This window comes from Phyllopteryx taeniolatus, chromosome 11, assembly GCF_024500385.1.
Source record: "Phyllopteryx taeniolatus isolate TA_2022b chromosome 11, UOR_Ptae_1.2, whole genome shotgun sequence".
Lineage (NCBI taxonomy): Eukaryota > Metazoa > Chordata > Actinopteri > Syngnathiformes > Syngnathidae > Phyllopteryx > Phyllopteryx taeniolatus.
Window position 1 is genome coordinate 11,838,218 of NC_084512.1, and position 14,629 is coordinate 11,852,846.

Consider the following 14,629-nt stretch of genomic DNA (forward strand, 5'->3'; position numbering starts at 1 on the left):
TTGCTGTTCACCTAATAGTCAGTGTGAACTTTAGAGTAAGTGCTGCTTGGCAAAAACACATTGGAGTGAGTCACTTAATATGCCTTCCCGGCGAAGCCCTTGTCACCATCACTTCAACCTCCCCACCGCCACGCAAGAGGATTTTTATAAATCTGCAGGAAACTCAAAAGTCAGGCTAATGCAAGTGAAGCTTAACTGATGAAAAAGCCATGGGAAGACGTTCCCATGGCTTTTTCATCAGTTAAGCTAATTTGGCATACATACCAGTATTAGGATGGCTACAGATGCTGCATTTTGGGCTTTAGCAATGAAATAACAAGCCTTGGAGGCACATCAGTTAATGTTTGCAATTATTCAACACTGCAAAAGTTCAGCATGACGGTGGCAAAATCATAGAGAGAATCAACCATTGTGAATCTATTTTCTACTTAAGTTCCCCCAAGGTGACTCTTTCACCTCCTCAGTCTGCAACGTCATTTATTTCATCTGATGGAGGTGATTCTATTTCATTCTCTTGTCTGCATGTGGGAGGATCATTTTTCATAGTGTTTTCTTGTAAAATAAAATTCTCCATGTAGGCTAATTTCTTCTTTTCAGTAACATAGTTTTCCCCGTCTGTTAGAAGTCTCAGTGCCGGTTCCAATACCAATACTTATAGCCGATATTTTTTTCAGTAGGTCAACATTTCCCCTTCTTTGAGGATTCCGAAGCAGGCATTTTGAATTTTTTTTATTATTGCATTTTCGGGGGAAATCATGAAACATACCGGCAGTTAACCAAAACCGTGTTTGGTTAGGTTTTAGTGTAGACGTGTGTAGTAGGATGACACACTGATACCGCACGCCTGCACGCACATACACATGGTGGATGTGATGCACTGTAAACAATATATTGTACCACAAAAACAAGTACAGTATGTCACTGTTTTGATGAAAGAAGCATTGGATCTTTTTTCTGATTATGCAAAAAAATAACTGGATGCTTGTTTGAAAAGGGAATAAAGCAAAAACTGCTATTAAACGTTATGAAAACATCCATTTCCATCCATTTTCAACACCGCTTATCCTGGTTAGGGTCGCAGGGCGCTGCAGCCTATCGCAGTTGACTTCGGGCGAAAGGCGGACTACCCTGAACTGGTCGCCAACCAATCGCAGGGTACATATAGACACGGACAACCATTCACACCGTCACTGAGTGGGAACTGAACCCACGCTGCCCGCACCAAAGTCAGGCGAGTGTACCACCACACCATCAGTGACGTTTATGAAAACAACCAAGTTTTTAATTCAAGAAAAAAAAATCAGATATTTTCATGCATGAAAATACTTACTGTGTAAGTATGCACATGTACAGTATGTGAGCATCCTCCCAGGTTGTTAGAACTGTCCTCGCCAGAGATCACATTGTCAGTGAGCTGTTGTCAGTCTTTTTTCTATTTCTTTCCCTAGGAACTTTATGATTACAAGGTGGAAAAGTGTTATGGTCAACAACTCCTATTGGCAGCTAAAAGGCTGTTTTGTAGAGCTGAAGTGTCTGCTGCAGTTTTTCACCTGGGAAATGTGGCTTTTGAGAGTCTGAGATAGAACAGGAACAATAGAAAACATCATACCAGAACAATTTTAGATTATTTTTCTAAACCTACAAGTGGAGTATGGTGCGTTAAAGTAATATACAGTGGATATAAAATGTCTACACACCCCTGTTCAATGGCCAGGATTTTGTAATATAAAAAATGAGATCAAGATAAATCATTTAAAACCTTTTTCTGCCATTAATGTGACCTGCAACAAAAAAAAAAAAAAAAAAACAAACTGTGCTCCATCCTGCTATAATTGGGCGTGTGGCTGTGTTTAGAATGAACCACTCACTTTCAAACTCATGATAATGGGAGTTGGCACACACCTGCCACCATATAAAGTGGCTCTGCTTAACCCCCCAAAAAGTTCAGGTGTTCTAGTAGGTTTTTCCTGACATTTTTGTAGTCACATTTTACGGCACAATCCATGGTTCGCAGAGACAAAATAAAATAATTACTAAAGAATGTCCAATTCATTAAATATACCATGGAACATAGTGAAGGCAGTCTTCATCAAGTGCAGAAAAGTGACAATACCAAGAACTCCAAAATTTATGAAAAAACAGGAAAACTCTTGAGGGAGGCTACCATGAGGGTGATAACAACATTGATGGAGCTGTTGGATTTTTTTCCCAAGTACTAGCTATTTATTATATATGAAACCATTTCCCATGCTCTTAATATGTCTGGGCTGTTGGTTACTGTGGCAAGACACATAAAGAAAAACATCCAAGCCTGGCTAAATTTTGCAAAAACACAATCTCCCAAACGCCTATGGGAAAATGTGTTATGGTCAGATGAAACCAAAGTTGAACTTTTTTGGCAATAATTCCAAAAGGTATGTTTGGTGCAAATACAACACTGATTATCGGTTATTATTGGTGCCAGGTGTGCTCTGACTCCCATTTAACACGAGCTTGAATGTGATTAGTTTATTCTGAAAACAGCCACATCCTTACTTATAAGTGGATGCAGACAGTTGTGCAAGCACAGTATCTCAGTTGCGTGTTTATCCTTCAACTGTGAAAAACATTAGTTTTTTTTGTTTTTTTTCCCCCAATTGAGTTGTACAGGTAATAGGTCACATTAATGGTGAAAAGCTTAGAAATGATTGTTCTTAGTCTCATTTTTTTATATCACAAAACCTGGCATTTGAACAGGGGTTAGTAGGCACAGTACATATCAATAAGAAGCCTGCTATTAATGTTAATATTTGATCTGAGGATCTCATATGTGTCAGTAGACTTGACTTCCTATAGAGTTCCATCTGTAATTGTATAAGTGTACACATTACACATATTATCTGTGGCAATTGCATCCACTAATGGTACTGGATAGATTTGCTTTCATCTTAACTAGAATTAAACACCCCAATAAAAGATGACATATTTAAGATGTAGCTTCATTGCAATTTTATGGGTCTGTGACCTAAATGGGATCCTTATGGAGCCGGAATTCACTTCACACGTAACCTTCATACTGACACTGCTGCAAACAAATTGACGCCAGTAAGACCCAAATCTCATAAGTGCTAGTTAAATGTGTTTTGATAAGGAAGTTAAATTGCAGTTCAATGTATAGAAATGACATTTGCCTTTCGGCTTCTGCACTTCCAAAATATGGGATTGTCCTGGCTATACCAGCTGGACTGCCTAAGGATAGGCATAGCCCATTTTTCAACTAGCTGTTACAGGCACATGATGTTCTGTGGCTGTTGCGCCTTTCCACTCGATCTCAATTGCACTGCAATGAAGTGTAATGTCAATTAACTTTCAAAAGAGGTAGTAACACATTTTTGTGTGGACCAAGTCATTCAAGTTGTTTAGGATTGTGTGAGGGGAGGCTTTCATTTAACCTTGTCTGTAAGTAGCTACCTGGTAATGCTGAGGTAAAGTGATGTTTAAATGTGAAGCTGATAAACTAGCATACTATAATATGCAACAGCTGGCCCAAAAGCTGATGGACCCATACAGTTGTTGACACAAAGCGCTGGGAAATATTACCCATAACGTAGTTGTTCTTCCCCATAAAATATTGTTGTGAATTGAGTAGTCTTGCATTATTTGAAATAAGCTATAAAAAGTTTGTCATTTGGTGAGCAAAGCAAACATTTTTCTACAGAATTCCTTTAGGGAATTTTTGTTCTGCAGTGACCATACATACAGTAATCCCATAATCTAATATTTCTTTAAACTGAAAAACACATCTCCCAAAGTTTTTCAATTAATCTGAAAAAAAAATGTCACAGAATATGGACAATGCTGTTCATGGGGCAGTGACTTTGTGTCACCTGGGTCTCATTTACAATATTAAACCACAGATTCAACTTTATTTAGACTAAAGTGCCTTTGATTGAATAACGGTTACACTTTAAAATTGACTTGTTCTACCTGGGATGGGAGCCTGTTCTCATGAAAACTGACTAGGTATTTTTATGAAAAGCAATGCACTATAAATTAAACTAAACATGTAGGTTTGTTTCTTCATCAATGTATTGACTAAAAATATCATCAATATAATCCCGTTTACCACACTGCTTTGAAATAAAGGCAGAATATAATGTTTAAATGTCAGCATGTTGCGAGACAATATTCTATTTATGAATTTAAAATTATAGAATAATTTTTCATTGGATTTCCTACAAAGTTCCTCTGTGAACACATCTCGGGCCATTAACCATCTTAGGTGCTTGAGGTTTCAGCCATTTAGTTATTTAGTTTCACACCAACTGCAACTTACCATTTGAGGGGAAAAAAGAAGTTGGGTGTTTACACTTATTTAGTGTTTTAATTTAAAAACAGTATTCAAAGGTAGTGTCTAAAGTAATGGATTCTCTTGTGTTAAAATCGCCACCTAAAGAATTGGGGATTGGGCAGTTGCAGGTAGATGTATATTTATGAGAGGTGTGTGTGTATTTCTGGGAGAAACGGTGTTGTGTAAGGTGACCTTGTTAGATAAAAGGAGGGCTTGGAAGCCAAATGATGAAAGAGAATGGCATCATCACGGGCTCATTAATGTGGATTTGAAGGTCAGGTAATTATAACAATAGACGTGGGCTGTTTTTTGGCACCTGGTAGTGTTGGTTTGTTATGAAGGTGACAAGCGTGCGGAGGAAGGGAATTAATCACTCTGACACCACACTGTTGTCACGTTGATACATTCAGACATCACAGTCCTGCTGTATGCTTCTTGTTGTAAAACATCAGTACAGCAAGTGACAAAAAATTGTATTTCAGACACAGTCCAGACCTCTATGATATTAGTGATGAGGCTTCTAAATAAGCTTTCAAACAGATTGCGCAACATTGTGATTGTTAGTGAATCGTGATTTTTAAACATTGGTCAAAAATGTACAAAAATATTAAGTCCAATTTATTTATATAGTGCTTAATCACAAAAGAGACTCAAAGGGTTTCAGAGGCCCACAGTTCACAATCAGCCTCTTTAAAACCCTCGGCCAAAAAATAATTCTTATTAACAAAATATAACAGTTTACAAGGAAAGGCAATTGATTTTGTTTACATTTGTATTATTATTCTTTTTTTTACTGCACCTAATATTCATCCATCCATCCATCCATCCATTTTCTGAGCCGCTTCTCCTCACTAGGGTCGCAGGCGTGCTGGAGCCTATGCCAGCTGTCATCGGGCAGGAGGCGGGCTACACCCTGAACTGGTTGCCAGCCAATCGCAGGGCACCTAATATTCTAATATGACAATTTGAGTATTGGGGGAAATGATTTACAAGTAAAACTCTCAATTTTTGTGACTACAGATGTATCTGCAAGCTTATTTCTGCAGTTAAAGAGCAAAATAAGTCTGTGCTTTTATGCCGCCCAGTCACAGTTTGCTGTCATAAAATATTCATGCATTTATGCTCCCTCTAAATTGTCAAGCGCATCAATGTGGCACTTTTGTACACAGTATTATAATTTTACTATTGTGCATGACTTGGGGTTCTTATTTCATGAAATATTGAGATAATGTTCTGATAGTGTCTACGCACCGTGCACACTTACGCCACAGTTGCATCATTTTCACAGGTGCAAATGTGAGTCTCCATGAGCCAGACGTGTGTTTGTCTGTATCAGAGCGTGCGCTGCTAGAATAGTACCACCTCCAAGTTTGTCTGACTCTGTCGGGCCTCTATGTTACTACTTCAAACTGTAAAGAACAAAAAATAATATGATCAGGCAAGGCAGCATGTGTGGTGTAGCATGCATTTTTAATATGCCACAAATAAAAAACACCACTGCTGCCTCTTCCTTTCATTTCACAACTCGTGGATTTTTAAGTTTCATTTCTATTTGAAACTGTAACAAAGAAATAACCCATTATTGAGGGTTTGAAACGACATCATTCAGCAGAGGCATGCGATGGGATGCTCTAGAAATCAAATCCTTGCTTGAATATTTCCAGTGGTGCTGCTTTGTCCTTTCGTGCATGCACGTTAATGTGGGTATTGTGCATGTTATTGCGTGTGTGCATAGGCCTAGTAGCAGTGCTTGTTTGGAAGGTTGTTGAAGTGGAAAGAGTGTGTGTCTTCGTGTTCCACACGAAAATGAAGTTTGCCAAAAGTACTTAACTTGATTAACTCTTTGAACATCACTGTTTTGGGCTGACATGCTGGATATCAAAACACAACAAGAGAAACATCTCATAACCGTTTCAAGTGACGGTCTAGTCTACGAGTGATGAATCAGTTTTGTCTCCATGCCTAGACTTCTATTTACATTTCATTGTGTAACTCTAATAAGTGTCAAAACAAACACAAAACACTCCCCTATACACTTTAAAAGGCACATAAACTACACAAAGGCCTGCCTGCCCTTCTGCAGCTCTGCATTTGCTCATCAGACATGGATATTAGAATGCTCAGTTTTATGGAGACTCGTTGGCAACATTGTCTTGGTATGACTCTTGAATGTGCGTGTGTTTGTGTGTGTGTGTATATATATATATATATATATAGGGTCATATATATGTATATATGACACCGTAGGCCAGAGCAGGGCCAGAAGGCGGGCCCGACGGAGGCGGGAAGCGCTGACAGCCCACCGTGAGCCCCAAGTTACCCGGGGACCCCACACAGCCCGAGGGAGATAAGGGCGACGGTCTGTTTTAGTCACATGCTGAGATGACATATTCAGCTTTCCCCTTGGTTCCACATATCACATATGCCGCCGCCTTCTTGATTGATTTTGCAATATAATTAAACACATTATCTGGTCATCTAGGTCCATTTGTTCTAGCAGGCACTGATTCACGGTCACCGTTGTTGTTGCTTTGTTCCTTGAAAGTAAAAACGGCTACTGGAATTGACCATAAAATGCACAGGAAACTCCGCCCTATGGTGTCCTAGCCAATACCAGCCGTAGCGACACGCCCGACTTGGAGGAGAACTCCAGCACATTTTCAAAACAATGTGCGTCGGTTGTGCTCGAGTGTAAAGGCAAAATGTACGCGGGATAGCCGCAGTGACGTCAGCGTGGTCACCGCCCGCGTGAGTATAGTCTTAACAGATTGTCCGCAATGCTGGTAGAAGCGTTGCTCGTGATCTGCTAAGATTGCGATCTTTTACCAAGATCCCAAATGTCAACTGCATCTTCATTCACTGTCATAGAATGTACACACTGTTCGCAACATTTTTAAAAGTGCTACAGACTGCCGTATTTATGAGGTCTTTGGGCTTTAGGTAGCTCTGATGGGTTTTCACTATGGAAAATTTGGGAGAGCACCACAAGTGCAAAATTAAGTTTGATGCGATAGAATTGATAGTTTGTGACAGAGCTAAATAAAAATATTGAGTTACAGAAAAATATATATCCGCACTTGCGATAATTTTGGGGACAGTAACTGCATAAAAAACATATTTTGTATGATTTACGTAAGACGGCCAGAGTTCATGGGACCTGGGTGAATCTATTTGCCTTGCAGAACACGCAAAATGAACTGCGCTGGAATTTAGCACAATCCTGACTACCTTTGGTTATCAGATCTGCTTGAGCAATCAATTTGATTACTGTGTTTGCACGTGCAAAAAACTCCTTGTTTAGTCTTTTGCCCTTGTTGGTATTTTAGAATTTTCTTTCACAAGTGTGCCTCTGGCTGCAGATATTTTGTGTGCATATTCTGTACAGCGTGCTGACAGAAACTGCCGGAATGTGTTGAATGAGATTCTGTCTATTAAAAGCGAAGCGATGGGAGAGACAGGAAATGAAAACGCATGCAGTTGTATTTTACCCCCACACACACACACCTTTTTGCTTTCATATTTGTATAAGAGATGGTTGTCAAACACTCTCTACACTGCAAGATCAGGTCACGTGGATAGAAAACATTTTATTTCACAACCTCCAAGCTATCGCTGAGCCTGTCTCTTACACAGACTTCCAAGATTTGTCAGACTGATTAGAAACCACATCTTTATTCTCTGATTAGGTGTGGAGTAAAAGAAGCGGCCCCCTTCTGGTATGCATTTCCATAATGTCAAGTAATTAAACCCCAGTGTTTTAATAGATCAGGAATAAGAAGACTCCCCAGGTGACAAGACAATGAAAGACTTTCAGAAAACCACCTTAATATCAGCTTTCTTTTACGTGAGCCTGCCAGCCTTCCCAGTTAACATGGATATTTGATTTCTAAAGCCGTCAATGGCAGTGAATGTGTTAATATGAGCATAAAAAAGTGTATATTCATTTTGAATGGCTAGTTGTAGGTGTACATGAACATCTCCCTCAACAGAAAAAACATAAGCACCATTGTCAACATGACAGCAGATTGTCAGTATATCTTTGTTGGAGTTTGTCTATGTTATGCGGCTACTGTATGTGCACACACAAATAACAAAAGGCCTTTGATGAAGCAAATTCTGCAGTGGGAGAGGTTTCCTTTGTTCCTTTTCCCACGCACACGTGCTGCTCAGTGACAACAATGCAAAGCCATGATGGTGCCACAGAAAGTTGTTGAAGCTCCACAAATCTTCCACTGCCCATCATTGCCAAATGCCTATGCTGTGGTTGTGTATCCCTTCCTGACATCACGTTCATTATCTGTAGCTTATCCACTTTTTTTTGTTTTTTGTTGAAAAATAATAATCGTTAAATGGGCTACTTTTGATTGCTAATGATATAGCACAGAAGATCATTACAGGAATATTTTGCAGTATGATTGTTCCAGTGCCCGTTGTCTGAACTATACTTCAAACACAAACTTCCTACTATCTCTAACAGCCAAATTAACTGATGTATTCTTAACAACCCCTCCTTCTAATCTTTCTCCTTTTCATGTGGAACGGATCTTTCTGACAGAGCAAAACCAAAATAGGTTAATTGTCATACAGTACTCTTTCCACTTTGATAACTTTGGCGTTGTCTGGACTGAATGTGAACCAACGGAGCCTCAAAAATGGGCTTCACTTATCATGTCCAACCTGTTACTAAACATAAAGTGCATCTATCGAAATGTGTGAGGTTACCATCATATCTGTTCCACTGAAATCATCTTCCTGAAACCTATCCATTTCTGACATTTCCATAACAACCTACAGATTCCTGATGTCTGTTTTACTGAGATGAACACAACATTCTTGCACCACAGGGCACTTTTAATTGCTTCAGCTGGACTAATGTTTTAATGTAGCTCCTTCCAAAGGAATGAATCCGCTAATTAGTATACTTTCTGTGATGGAATTACACAATTTGATTTTCTTTCATTAGAGATAAAATATAATTTTGTGGATGCAAAATGCAGCTTTCACTGTGGCCCTCATAGTATAGCTTTCACATTTTAAATGTTTTATAATTCTGCTAAATAATTTGTTGTGTGTAGGTTGATTCAAGAGTCTAAATTGCCCGTAGGGGTGAAAGTGAGTGTGAATGGTTGTTTGTTTATATGTGCCCTGCGATTGGCTGGCGACCAGTTCAGAGTGTACCCCGCCTCTCGCCCGAAGATAGCGGGGATAGGTTCCAGCGTGCCCGCGACCCTAGTGAGGATAAGCGGTACAGGGAATGGATAGAATTTGTTGTGTATGTCTTTGGCCCTATCGTTTGATAAATGATTTTTTTTTTCAAATGCATCCATATGTAATAATTTTTTTTGCAACATTTCTGACATTTGATCTCTCTCTCTTTTCAGCAAATTCAAGTCTACTTGGAGGAGGAGGTGGTAAGTGAATGTCTTTATACTTTTAAGTGAATGTCTTTATACTTTGCCTAATGATTGCTGTTATTTTAAAAGAGCTTTACAAGAGTGGATTTTGGTGTAAGGCCCCTCAATATATTTCTATAGATCTGCGGCAGATTTAAGTGTAGAGTACGGTAGGTATGTTCATCAAGTGTCCGTGATGAATGTGACTGAATGTAATGCTGAAAACATGAGTGTGAAGTGCAGCGCAACCTTGCACTGTGCCACACTGAGTGATGGTCATTACTTTACTGGTCTGCCGAAGCACATTATCATCAAAGCAGTGAAGGAAATCTAAAGCAGCCAACCGTGGTGTTGGACTAATGGGGAAGGAGCTGGAATGCTGCTGCCCAAATCTCACTGTTCTTTTCTGAAACTGGGTTTGTCAGTGACATGATTGAAATAATAATTTCTCCCACAGTAAGATGAAAGTTCCTAGTTAGATTTTGAATGTTTTTTTTTTCTGTCTGAAGAGGAAAGTTTGGATGATGTTTGGAGATCCAGCTATATCTACAACCCCAATTCCAATGAAGTTGGGACGTTGTGTTAAACATGAATAAAAACAGAATACAATGATTTGCAAATCATGTTCAACCTATATTTAATTGAATACACTACAAAGACGAGATATTTAATGTTCAAACTGACAAACTTTATTGTTTTAGCAAATAATCATTAACTTATAATTTTATGTCTGCAACACGTTCCAAAAAAGCTGGGACAGGTGGGAAAAAAGTTTGGAACATCCCACAGGTGAACAGGCTAATTGGGAACAGGTGGGTGCCATGATTGGGTATAGAAGGAGCTTCCCTGAATTGCTCAGTCATTCACAAGCAAAGATGGGGCAAGGTTCACCTCTTTGTGAACTAGTGCGTGAGAAAATAGTTGAACACTTTAAGGACAATGTTCGTCAACGTACAATTGCAAGGAATTTAGGGATTTCATCATCTACGGTCCATAATATCATCAAAGGTTTCAGAGAATCTGGAGAAATCACTGCATGTCAGCGGCAAGGCCGAAAACCAACATTGAATGCCCGTGACCTTCGATCCCGCAGGCGGCACTGCATCAAAAACCGACATCAATGTGTAAACCACATGGGCTCAGGAACACTTCAGAAAACCAATGTCAGTAAATACAGTTCGGTGCTACAGCCGTAAGTGCAACTTGAAACTCTACTATGCAAAGCAAAAGCCATTTATCAACAACACCCAGAAACGCCGCCGGCTTCGTGGAAAGTGGAAAAGTGTTCTGTGGTCCGACAACTCCACATTTCAAATTGTTTTAGGAAATTGTGGACGCCGTGTCCTCCGGGCCAAAGAGGAAAAGAACCATCCGGACTGTTATGGACACAAAGTTCAAGAGCCAGCATCTGTGATGGTATGGGGCTGTGTTAGTGCCAATGGCATGGGTAACTTACACATCTGTGAAGGCTCCATTAATGCTGAAAGGTACATACAGGTTTTGGAGAAATTTATGCTGCCATCCAAGCAACGTCTTTTTCATGGACGCCCCTGCTTATTTCAGCAAGACAATGCCAAACCACATTCTGCACGTGTTACAACAGCGTGGCTTCGTAGTAAAAGAGTGCGGGTACTAGACTGGCCTGCCTGCAGTCCAGACGTGTCTCCCATTGAAAATGTGTGGCGCATTATGAAGCATAAAATACGACAACGGAGACCCCGGACTGTTGAACAGCTGAAGCTGTACATCAAGCAAGAATGGGAAAGAATTCCACCTACAAAGTTTCAACAGTTAGTGTCCTCAGTTATCAAACGTTTATTGAATGTTGTTAAAAGAAAAGGTGATGTAACACAGTGACCCTGACATGACCCTGTCCCAGCTTTTTTGGAACATGTTGCAGCCATAAAATTCTAAGTTAATGATTATTTGCTAAAGACAATAAAGTTTGTCAGTTTGAACATTAAATATATTGTCCTTGTAGTGCATTCAATTCAATATAGGTTGAACATCCATCCATCCATTTTCCGAGCCGCTTATCCTCACAAGGGTCGTGGGAGTGCTGGAGCCTATCCCAGCTATCTTTGGGCAGGAGGTACACCCTGAACTGGTTGCCAGCCAATCGCATGATTTTCAAATCATTGTATTCTGTTTTTATTTATGTTTAACCCAACTTCATTGGAATTGGGGTTGTAGTTATGCAGTTGTGTGGGAAGATTTGTAGTTATTTATCCAATTTGAATGGTTATAAAACACTGTTGTTTTTATCCCTGTTTTTCCATGGTCCATATTTCTACGTTTAGGGTGCTCCACAACAAAGACACAATTAGTATTCTTCTGGATGCTTCTGTGTGTCTTTATTCATGGGTTTGGAATACCTGCGCTAAAAATGCATCTTTGTGAAAGGGACAGTTACCGGTACCTATCCGTCTGCACAGTGTCTTATTGAGTGCACACTGTGCTGAAGAAATCTCACTGCCGTCTAATCACGCTGCCTGGAGTGGCTCTCATGATGTGTCATGATTAAGACTCCCAATTTTACAGCAAGTGCAGTTTCGTGTGAAAATGTAAATATGGGTGTTTGGAACCCTCACACCCCTCAGCCCGAGCCAAGCAAGACGCACACGTCCGCTTTGGCTCGGACCTTCACTCCTGAGTGGAACCTAATCGGCCAGCGGCAGATCTCGCTGTGAGCCGTGGTAAGGTGTCCGCTATGCAGGTGATGCGAAGTTTTACTTTTTAATGTATTTTAATCCTGTAATTTCGAGCCTTTGCGGAACGCCGCATAATGACGGCTCTCGGAATGAAAAAGTAAACTCCTACAGAGGTCGGTCAACCAATCAGCGTTCGTAAGCACAGCCCCCCCAAAGAATTCCTGGTAGCTCTTGGAAGACCCTATCCGGCAGGAGGACAGAAATAATCCAGGGTGGGGACACGGAGAGACCTCAAGCTACCAGGCTAGCTAGGGAAGTTCCTGCAAAGGTTCCTGCAAAGGTTCCTGCGGTGGCAAAGCACCTCATGATCTAGAATCTTGCCTCAGACCAGGAATGGGAGTGCCTTTTTTACACTACGTTATCAGCTAATTATGGATACAAGCAGTGAATTTTGTTTCATATAAGCAGGAGATTGGTGTTACAACATTGTCGTCTGCATGCTATTAAGAAACGTAAAGCCACAATAATTTTTACATGGTCGTTGTTGTATAAAAATAACTTTAAATGCCAAATAGCTGGGCTTTTTGACAGTCAAGAGTGCATACTAAACAGCAAGGACGACAAGACACATGCGCACAGCTGTACTTTTTAATTCTAATCGCTTTGAGTGCCTCTTTATTGTTTTAAAATCCATTTGTCCAATCATTTTCAGCCTCAGAAATACAAGGTCAATAAACTGCAAATGAAAAATCAGTAATAATTTTTTCATTCCTGTATTTTTTTCCCCTAAAAAAAAACAAAATTGATGGATTCAATCAAGGACAGTTTTACATTAAAAAGAGTGATGACAATGATTAACCAAACAACCCCCCGTGCCTCACCCCATGGAAAGCCCAGAAGGCTTTTTTGCTCTTATCTTTATCACTCTGAGGTGGCTGCTGAAGCTGCAAACCCTTCTCACTCTGGCTCTCCCTATACCTTTATCTGTGGTTTGGCGTGTGAATACCTTCTCCCCTGGTGGTGGAAAGGATCGATATGAAGAGGGGACATGCTCTCATACCTTTCTTATCTCACAGCTGTCTTCTCAGGGCTCTGCAGAGGGGTAGTTTCACAACAGGATGATTCATCATGTTTGGCCTCGTGCACAAGAGCCTTATTTAGTTCCCACAGATTAGGAGGCTGGTTTACCACCACCACTTCACCAGAACTGACAAATCAAACTCGAGGTGATGTGAAGAAATTTAGTTGACCGCCCACTTACTTTTAGATATTCTTTTATTTGGCAGTATTTAATCATCACCAGAAATACAGATCAAATATTATATTGGTTGACATATGCCATCGTGGTCTGAATTAAATATTGTGTAAATGTAATTTTTGTCCCTAAATCATTCTTTGTACCCCCAGTATTATGTTAGAGAGACAAAAAAAAAACAATGTGGACTTTTTAAGCTCCGGTGCACTGTGCAAGCCTATAAAATCACTAATGGGACTTCTCTCTGGGCCGTATGTTTTCACTTTCATGTACACAGTGGAGTTGAACAAAATAGCACGGTTCTCTGCATTAAACATATTGGTCTCGCTGGGATTTTGTATATACATGGAGGGAAATAACAATAATCTCTGATAATAGCACACTAAATGAGGCCTTTGTGTATCGAGAATAATTATGAATGGTACCAAGTTGTAATGTGTGTCACAACGTGGCTGGGTGCTGGCACCGATCCAAAAAGAATCTTTCCCTTCCTTTTGATGTCTCCATTCCGAAAAGGGGGGGCTGTCTCATTCACATTCTATCCACAATTGTTGCCCATTGAGCAATAGGCTTTTGCTAGACCACCCAACCAAATTGTTGTTCTCATGTTGGGCCTCCTTTCTAAACTCCAGCTGAGCAGTGGGGCACATCCATGCTTGTTTAGTAAGACCTAATTCTGGCTAATTTGGTCATTGGACTCCAATACTCACTGAATTAATCAGCCTTTGCCATTGCTTGCGTAACAGCAACTGTAGCCCTGTACACCCCCAGGTCTCCTCATTGGTGTGAGTCTCCAAACACTTCGCATGATTAGTTGTGTTTGATATGAGTCTGATTGTATCTGGCTACGGTGGCTGTCCTGTGGTCCAATTCTTGTTACATCAAGATTCCAACAACAACAGTCTTGAGTTCAGCAATTCATGAATGGATGTGACATATTTACTGTACTCTGGCTGCGTTTTGAGAAAAGTTGCATCTTTACACAGCATATTCTAAATTT

The 14,629-nt window shown here is 40.1% G+C and overlaps 1 protein-coding gene across 4 annotated transcripts in view; it reads left to right on the forward strand.

The window, feature by feature from the left end:
* macrod2 (mono-ADP ribosylhydrolase 2) overlaps positions 1–14,629 on the forward strand; it is a 487,683-nt gene that overhangs the window by 120,928 nt on the left and 352,126 nt on the right. For all 4 annotated transcript variants that reach the window (XM_061790567.1, XM_061790571.1, XM_061790569.1 and 1 more), the window contains exon 4: positions 9,712–9,741. In XM_061790567.1, the coding sequence (XP_061646551.1) occupies positions 9,712–9,741 (30 nt within the window). The remainder of the gene's footprint in view (positions 1–9,711; positions 9,742–14,629) is intronic.